Source organism: Abramis brama, assembly GCF_963993115.1.
Source record: "Abramis brama genome assembly, chromosome: 2".
Lineage (NCBI taxonomy): Eukaryota > Metazoa > Chordata > Actinopteri > Cypriniformes > Leuciscidae > Abramis > Abramis brama.
This window is the reverse complement of record NC_139964.1, coordinates 67,418,516-67,428,515: the sequence shown is the minus strand read 5'-3', so window position 1 is coordinate 67,428,515 and position 10,000 is coordinate 67,418,516. Positions and strand designations below refer to the sequence as shown.

Here is a 10,000-nt window from a genome sequence, read left to right as displayed (position 1 = left end):
TAAAGGTACAATATGTAAAATGTTTGTATCAAAATATCCAAAATATATTTCTTTCAATTATGTACTAACATTATCCTAAACTTTTCCGAGAATTCGTAAATTCAGAGAAATTCACAATTTTAAACAGTGCACGTCCCTGTTCACTTGTCGCCTGTCAATGACGTAATATCCGCGTTATCCCTGGTTACCGCTCGTACTGCCGTAGTAACCATGGCGACAACTGCGTTACGTCTAGCAGCGCGCTCACGCTGTTGTTGTTTCGTTCAAACATTATGGATTAGGGCAAGCAGACTTTGGGACAAAAGGAGAAATAAAATGAGGATCAATATCAGAGTGGCGTTTTCGAGATGACGAGAGCTAGCGTCCGCGGCTAACTTCGACTTGACGGAGACGCGCAAATGTAGAGGTGAGCAAATGTACATAAAACTAATCAATGTTATACAGCTCAACATGATGAAATGTTAGAATATGATCAGTGTGTTATTCTAATGTTGATCTCGCTCACTGCTAGTCTCATACAGACAAACTAACACACAGAATGACATTATAACTTTAACACACTCAAATGCAGTTTAGTGTGATAGTGTAGAGCGAGTGAAGCAGCGCTGCGTTACCTCACAAGTTTCATTCGTCTAATAAACTGCCCTGTGTGAGTATTAATTCAGCACTAGCGGGTAAGTTAGTTCGGTAGAATGAAATGTCCTCATTCCTTTATATCCGCGGGACTCGCGTGTGGCGCTGAGATCTGTCTCTCATTAGCAATCGCTCCCTGCTTCACTCCACAGTCATGCTAAAAACAGTAATGATTTCACTCATCCATAAACTTATTAGATCCATCATCATGACAAAAAGTTCCATAATTCTGCTTATGCGTCATCAACCTACGCCTTTGTTATTGTAAGAGGTTAGCGACCCCTAGCGGCGAAAAAACAAACACATATCGTAGCTTTAAAGTGCATGAGTGTGATGTAACTGAACCTCCAGAAGCGATCGTCCCTCTGCAGTGTGAATGCGAATGTTGCTGGTCCCTTGACTGGAGATGGTAAAGCGGTCTCGTCTCCACAGCATCGTGGCTGGAGGATTGGACCTCACGTCACAGCTGATGTTCACAGGGTTTCCCTCCCATGAGTAGAAGATGGTCTGACTAGTCTGGAACTTCGGTGCATCTGGAAAAAGAGAAACAGAGATTCAATACTGGCAGGTTTTTAGACTCTCCAGCTGATCAGTAAAACACTATTTCAGTTTTTCTACTTCAAAATGTCACATTTAATTCAATGTTACATGCTGTTTCTTTGTACTTGTACGTGATATTTACAAGCAATTTCTGAGTGATTGGTTTTCAGGCTTTTTTTCCAGTGTAGATTGGACCAGCTAGAAACCAACAATTAGAAGCTTGTTTCGAAAGTAAAAATAAAGACTCACTCAAATGTCGTCCATCAGGGCTTTAACACAAGCATAACATGTCAAGCATTGTGTCACGCAATGAAAAGTATAATATACATATATACATGTATATTATATACTAATTCAAAATATGAATATAAAAGTATCTATATGATTAACTATAACCAAAAGTAAAACCATAAAAAAAAACAAAGTTCATATAAGTGAAATAAAATAAAACAAAATATAAAAACCTTCATCATTCACATTTCTCAAATCATGTAGAATAATTTGATGGACTAAAATGACTAAAACTGAAATAAAAATTTAAAAAATAAAAAAGCTGTATAGACATTAAGAAAACCCCAAAGACTAATAAAAATGACAAAAACACACAACTAAATTACTAAAACAAATAAATATTAATTAATAAAATTATTAATAAAATAAAACAAATAAAATAAAAATGAAAAATCTTAAAACTAATTCAAAAAAATAAATAAAAAGAATATATATATGAACTAATACTAAAAAAATAAACTAATACTAAAAGTAAAACTATCAAAAAAATAAAAAAAATTAAAAACGTAAACTATATATATATATATATATATATATATATATATATATATAAGTAATAAAAAGGTAAATATAAAAATAAAAATTTCAATATATCAATAAAAATGATATAACATCAAAATATGAATAGAAATATATTAATTAGTTAATTAATATAAAAAATATTAAAATATTAATAACAATGAATAAAATAACACTGGCCTGAACATGCAACGCTGTACCTTGAATTTCTTTCCATGTATTTTAGTGCACTTGGGAATGCTGATGTGAACCGTGTGAAACGGCCTTTAAAGAAGAGTAATATTGATTGCAACAAAGAAAGACTTTACAGTCTCACTCCATTACGTCAGATGCGTTTGCGGTAAACAGATGCAAGTCATAAAGATGAAATGCATTTTCCACAGACCTAAAACTGATCCAGTGCTTCAGTTTAAGCGCTGAGGGTGTCCGCATTCATTCAGCGTTATTCCTGTTTTACGCCGACTAGAAGGTTTCTATTAGAGAGATTGATGCTGGGCTCACTGTCCCACCTAAGGAGCCGCGCAGAGAAGAGCGGCGGTACTAAATAAATGAGTTCATTAGCAGCCCGGTAACGGTTGGCTAGCTCCTGCCACGCTCATTCAGAACGTCCTTTTTCACCCGTTGGCCGTGAACCTCCACGCTAAGCATATGACATGACGACGCATCACGGCGCGGTGATATCAAGGTCAACGCCTCGCTTTCATTAGCATCTCACTGCGTTTCTCAGATTGTGACACATGCTGTTTCACAGTGGCATTAATGTGCAATGTTAGCCTAATGCACGAAACAGCGACAAATGAATTTGAAGCAATAAAAACAGATATCTACAAAGGTCAGGTTTGACAACGAGTGACCCCAAGGTTTGGCATTTCATGAGACGGACCTGGAAATTAAAACGAATATGAGGAATTAATTACTTGGGAACAATTCCTTCCGTAATTAGGCCCACTGAGGGCCGTTTCTCCTTTTGTGTAGGATACTCAGAATCATTCATTTCAAGTGGGGTAAAATAATTAATTAAGCGAGGAAAGGCTACAAAGTTGCTTCTCTAGTATTTTTTTATGAAGTTGGTGCAACTTTGGCTCAATAGTCACTTTTTTGTGTTGCTATGTGGTTGCTAGGATGTTGTACAGTAGGTGTTTGCTATGAAATACTTCTAGTGATGATTGACACCAAAGCATGTATTTTGTATTCTGAAATGCACATATACAGAAGCTTGCACTGCATAAAAACAACAATGCTTGGTGAAAAAGTTTTTTGTGTATCTTACACTCGATATCCAAGAACATGCTCTTCTGATGACCTCCGATCCTGCTGAGAGCTTCACAGTCGAACCGACCCCAGTCTGAGAGTCGGACGCCGCTGATGGTCAACATGGATTTCCCGTGCCGTCCACGCACTTCCACACGGCCATCCTGACTCTAAACCAGCACAAACAAATCAATCCACATTAGTGAAACTTACCCATTTTTTAATTACAATTTTAGTTTAACAGTTTTAGCAATTTAGTTGTGCGTTTTTGCCATTATTATTATACAGTTGTCAACAATTCAAATTTTACATGAATTTTGAACAATACCCGTTCTTGTCTTAGAACAACTTTGATGAACTTTTTTGATCCACTTCAAATGTTGACTACTGTATATTATTTTTTTTGTATTTCTGGCGCCGTTTTAAATTGATTTAGATCTTATTAGATCCGGACACAGACAGTTTGTTTCTTTAGGGGAATACAGGTCTGATATTGGACCAGTTACTACTGGCGTCCCTCAGGGCTCTGTTTTAGGACCCTTTTTAGTCTTTATTTATTCCTGCTAGGGCAACTTGGCCTAACTCTAAGTATTAAGGTCCCCCTGTGGTGTAAATCCAGCTGTTAATGTTGTTTATGTGTCTATGTGGTGTTTTTAATCTGCTTTAAGACAAAGCATGTGTAAATTCATAAGTCGACACCATTGCTGAGTATTTTCTCCTTAAAACTGCAGTGAACCAAAGACAGTCTCAAAAACACGCTTTGAAATCGCTGGTGTTTCTGACGTCACAAACTACCTTGTAACCAATCAGATCAATGTGTGATCATCAACCAGTGGATCTCTGAGCTGAGTGAGTGAGTGGAGGCGGGGCTCATTTGCATATTCATATAACCGCACATACTAAATGAGGCAAGGGTGTCGAGTTACATTCAAGATATTTTAAGGCATGAAGATATTTTTTTAAGGAAAAAAAAGTTTAAATATGTAATTTTGGTGATCAAAGATGAGTTTTAAGGGGGACTTTAAGTATCAATAAACATGGTCAAAGTTAGGCTGTCTCACTGCTCACTAAATAAAGCAATTATTGGATGGGAGACGCGCTACAAATAATGTTCGGTGTAGTGAAAAACTGCAGACCTGCAACACTGAACTACGGGTGATTCATAGGGTCTGTCAAATATAACTGTTAATGTGTTATTGTCATGTTAACTCGCCCTAAATTCAACACAAGAGAGATGTTATTCACACACAATATGAGCTGCAGTCGGAACATGTTTTTCCGACCCCTTTTGATTGACAGGATATAATCGGCCCTGATCATTATCTGTTTTTAAACAATCGGCAGATAGTGAACATAATTGCTTTTGGCCGATTATTGGCCGATACATTGGTGCGTCCCTAGTTTTAGTTTAAGTGAACTGGAATAACCCTGACAGAATCATATCAGAAATCAGAGGAAAACAGCGAACTAATATTGAGTTGGTCAGCTGTAATGTGTACAGCTGTAATGTGGTCACACTATCTGTGCTTGCGGTGAGATAGGGGACTGTGAATATAAGGGGATTCGATGGAGCTCGTCCCCCAACGCCCACTTTAATGATCAGTGTTCTTCGCCTTCCCTGAAAAATCGATATGTGTCCACCCTCCGCTTGATGCCTCGGAGTCTAGAGCGCAGCGCATGACAGTCCTGGAGCGAATGTGCGTTTTATTTGACAGGGGCCGTTATTGTAGGCTAGCAGAACCGAGACCCGAAGGCTTCCCCTCCATCACACTAATGCATGAGATTCATTTCTACATGGACAGCGAGAGCTGACGCACATGCTCCTGGTTTTTCCACGCCTGGAGAACATGATGAAAACACAATCACATGCTCACATTTACTGCAAAATATATGAGTGGAGATTGCCTGTGCTAGAGTGTTGTTTGCAGTTGCTATGCAGTTGCTAGGGTGTTATGAGTGAACTTCATTGTGTTGCTATGTGGTTGCTAGGGTGTTTATGGTAGAAGGTTGCTGCGGTGTAATGAGAGGGTTTTGACTACTAGTGACTTAGTAAACACCACAGTATGTACTTTACCCATAATAAATCTTTAATACACATATATACTCAACCAATGATGCCCGTGAACACAAGCACATGAATATAAACTACAGAAGCTCTGCCTGCTTGAAAACAACAATGCATCGTGAAAAACCACCTTTCCGACTGAATGATTATAATAAACAACTAATAAAAGCAGTTGCCAGAACCATATTTCTCATTCTGTGGTGTCATGACCTCCAAATACTAATTATTTTGGAGAGCTGGCCTGTAAGCAGATCCCAGAAACTGATCAGTGAGTAAAATCCGCAGACTCTCTCTCTCTCTCTGTGTGTGTGTGTGTGTGTGTGTGTGTGTGTGTGTGTCTGACACCATCTCGCCTTGGGCAGATGCTTCCTAACTGTTTGATATGCGACTGAAGTCTCAGTGAGACACGACAACCACAGCACACATAGAACAGAGGAGAGGACGACAGAGGAGATAGATAGATAGATAGATAGATAGATAGATAGATAGATAGATAGATAGATAGATAGATAGATAGATAGATGATAGACAGATAGACAGACAGACGTAGATAGATAGATAGATAGACAAACAGACGTAGATTGATAGATAGATAGACGTAGATAGATAGATAGATAGATAGATAGATAGATGTAGATAGATAGATAGATAGATAGATAGATAGATAGACGTAGATAGATAGATATATAGATAGATAGATAGATAGATAGATAGATAGATAGACGTAGATAGACAGATAGATAGATAAATAGATAGATAGATAGACGTAGATAGATAGATAGATAGATAGATAGATAGATAGATAGACGTAGATAGATAGATAGATAGATAGATAGACGTAGATAGATAGATAGATAGATAGATAGATAGATAGACGTAGATAGATAGATAGATAGATAGACGTAGATAGATAGATAGATAGATAGATAGATAGATAGATGTAGATAGATAGATATATAGATAGATAGATAGATAGATAGATAGACGTAGATAGACAGATAGATAGATAAATAGATAGATAGATAGACGTAGATAGATAGATAGATAGATAGATAGATAGATAGACGTAGATAGATGGATAGATAGATAGATAGATAGATAGATAGATAGATAGATAGATAGACGTAGATAGATAGATAGATAGATAGACGTAGATAGATAGATAGATAGATAGATAGATAGATAGATAGACGTAGATAGATAGATAGATAGATAGATGATAGATAGATAGATAGATAGATAGATAGATAGATAGATAGATAGATACTCATTTAGTTTCTCATGTGTAACAGAGTCCTGCTGTACAGTGTGTGTCCGTCAGCGGACAGACAGACAGATAGAGTGTGTGTACAGTGTGTGTCCGTCAGCGGACAGACAGACAGATAGTGTGTGTGTACAGTGTGTGTCCGTCAGCGGACAGACAGACAGATAGAGTGTGTGTACAGTGTGTGCAGACAGACAGATAGAGTGTGTGTGCAGTGTGTGTCCATCAGCGGACAGACAGACAGACAGATAGAGTGTGTGTGCAGTGTGTGTCCGTCAGCGGACAGACAGACAGACAGAGTGTGTGTACAGTGTGTGTCCGTCAGCGGACAGACAGACATATAGAGTGTGTGTGCAGTGTGTGTCCATCAGCTGACAGACAGACAGATAGAGTGTGTGTGCAGTGTGTGTCCATCAGCTGACAGACAGATACAGTGTGTGTCCATCAGCAGCTTCTGAACAGGATGTTGTTCTGTTGGAGGGAAACGAGTGGAAGCGGGAGGCGTGGCTGACACACACTCGGCTGAACACCCGTGATTATCTCCACACACTCTTGACTGAACACTCGTGATTATCTCCACAACGCTGAACACTTTGAGGAGCTGTCATCTACCTGAGTCCTGTAATGATGAAATCATCAGAAATATGGCCTGTGCTAATGATTATAACAGGAGGAGCTTCACGATCACTGTCACCTCCACTGAGCAGCGACTCCATAACTGAGATTTAAAACATGATGCACACATGCCTAGACAATTTCACATGCACAAAAAAACAATTCACATGCGCAAAATAAAATAAAATATTCATAAAATACAGTTCACAAATGCAAAAACACAATTCGTAGATATAACTGTGCACAAACACTTTCGAAAGTTTAAAATGTACGAGTTCATCCTTGAGTGTGAAAGTGCAAATCGTTTGAATCGCCTTGGATTTGTAAAAAACACGTACATTTTAAACATTGGAAAGTTTTTGTGCACAGTTATATCTATGAATTGTTTTGCATTTGTGAAATGTATTTTATGAATATATAATTTTATTTTGCGCACGTGAATTGCTTTTTGTGAATATATTTTTTTGTTTTTTTTGTGCACGTGAATTTGGTTTCATGCATGTGAAATTGGCCATGCATGTGTGCATCGTGTTTTTTACGTGAATTATTAATGAGACAGATCTGCTTCCATCGAGCTTCAAGGTTTGTGTGTGTGTGTGTCTGTATGTTCTTCACCTTATCTCCGTCTGTGAAGGTCTGTCCATCACTGGCTCTCCTCCAGGAGATCTCGGGCAAAGGTTCTCCTTCAGCCGTACAGGAGATCATCGCAGCGCTTCCCTCCACAGCCGTCACGTTCCTCAGCTGAGTGATGTGAGGCTGGACTGAACACACACACACACACACACACACAGACAGAAGGAAGTTTCAGCAAACAGCAGACGTCACTGCTCACCCAGTTTATTTTAGACAGTAATTGTTTTGAATTACAGTACATCGTAATTTGCACTAAACACAATGTTTAGAGTGACAGAGGACATCACACTTACAGCCTTAAACTGATTCTCCTTCTCATTTAGAAAATAAAGAAGAGAACAAAATAAGAATCATACATGAAGAAAATATATATTTTTTGCATTGTGAGATTATTTTCAGCACAACGAAGCATGCAATAAATACATTGACATTCATTATATATATATATATATATATATATATATATATATATATATATTTACTAACTTTTATGCTTAATCCATTTGACAGCACTAATCTACATATAAGAATTAATAATTTTTTACTATTCATTTGTTTTACGTCTCCTTTTTTGTAGTTCGATAGAAACTAAAAAAATGTCCTACTGTAAATGTATCTGTGCCGGTCTACTACTGTCATTTTAATTGTGCAATTCAGTAAAGAATTACTGTATTAATGCAAATCTCACATTCATCTTTGAATAATGATAATTAAAAAAAAAACTGAACATAAGACAGATATTTGATGGCACAAATGTTCTTAATGTCGCACCATCTAGCTACTGGAGTTCCTCAAGGCTCAGTGCTGGGACCGCTTCTCTTCTCCATCTACATGTCATCACTAGGATCCGTCATTCAGAAACATGGTTTCTCCCATCACTGTTATCATCTAGCTACTGGAGTGCCTCAAGGCTCAGTGCTGGGACCGCTTCTCTTCTCCATCTACATGTCATAACTAGCATCTGTCATTCAGAAACATGATTTCCCCCATCACTGTTATCATCTAGCTACTGGAGTGCCTCAGGGCTCAGTGCTGGGACCGCTTCTCTTCTCCATCTACATGTCATCACTAGGCTCTGTCATTCAGAAACATGGTTTCTCCCATCACTGTTATCATCTAGCTACTGTACTGGAGTTCCTCAAGGCTCAGTGCCGGGACCGCTTCTCTTCTCCAGCTACATGTCATCACTAGCATCTGTCATTCAGAAACATGGTTTCTCCCATCACTGTTATCATCTAGCTACTGGAGTTCCTCAAGGCTCAGTGCTGGGACCGCTTCTCTTCTTCATCTACATGTCATCACTAGGATCCGTCATTCATAAACATGGTTTCTCCCATCACTGTTATCATCTAGCTACTGGAGTTCCTCAAGGCTCAGTGTTGGGACCGCTTCTCTTCTCCATCTACATGTCATCACTAGGATCTGTCATTCAGAAACATGGTTTTACCCATCACTGTTATCATCTAGCTACTGGAGTTCCTCAAGGCTCAGTGTTGGGACCGCTTCTCTTCTCCATCTACATGTCATCACTAGGATCCGTCATTCAGAAACATGGTTTCTCCCATCACTGTTATCATCTAGCTACTGGAGTTCCTCAAGGCTCAGTGCTGGGACCGCTTCTCTTCTCCAGCTACATGTCATCACTAGGATCCGTCATTCAGAAACATGGTTTCTCCCATCACTGTTATCATCTAGCTACTGGAGTTCCTCAGGGCTCAGTGCTGGGACCGCTTCTCTTCTCCAGCTACATGTCATCACTAGGATCTGTCATTCAGAAACATGGTTTCTCCCATCACTGTTATCATCTAGCTACTGGAGTGCCTCAGGGCTCAGTGCTGGGACCTCTTCTCTTCTCCATCTACATGTCATCACTAGGATCCGTCGTTCAGAAACATGGTTTCTCCCATCACTGTTATCATCTAGCTACTGGAGTTCCTCAAGGCTCAGTGTTGGGACCGCTTCTCTTCTCCATCTACATGTCATCACTAGGATCCGTCATTCAGAAACATGGTTTCTCCCATCACTGTTATCATCTAGCTACTGGAGTTCCTCAAGGCTCAGTGCTGGGACCGCTTCTCTTCTCCAGCTACATGTCATCACTAGGATCCGTCATTCAGAAACATGGTTTCTCCCATCACTGTTATCATCTAGCTACTGGAGTGCCTCAAGGCTCAGTGCTGGGACCGCTT

General features: G+C 39.0%; 1 protein-coding gene across 1 annotated transcript in view; it reads right to left on the bottom strand.

The window, feature by feature from the left end:
• LOC311077389 (neural cell adhesion molecule 2) overlaps positions 1 to 10,000 on the bottom strand; it is a 285,391-nt gene that overhangs the window by 32,229 nt on the left and 243,162 nt on the right. Inside the window, exons 8-10 of the mRNA XM_084105838.1 lie at positions 7,794 to 7,939; positions 3,254 to 3,404; positions 979 to 1,166 (exon numbers count right to left, since the gene is read on the bottom strand). Coding sequence (XP_083961964.1) covers positions 979 to 1,166; positions 3,254 to 3,404; positions 7,794 to 7,939 — 485 coding nt within the window. The remainder of the gene's footprint in view (positions 1 to 978; positions 1,167 to 3,253; positions 3,405 to 7,793; positions 7,940 to 10,000) is intronic.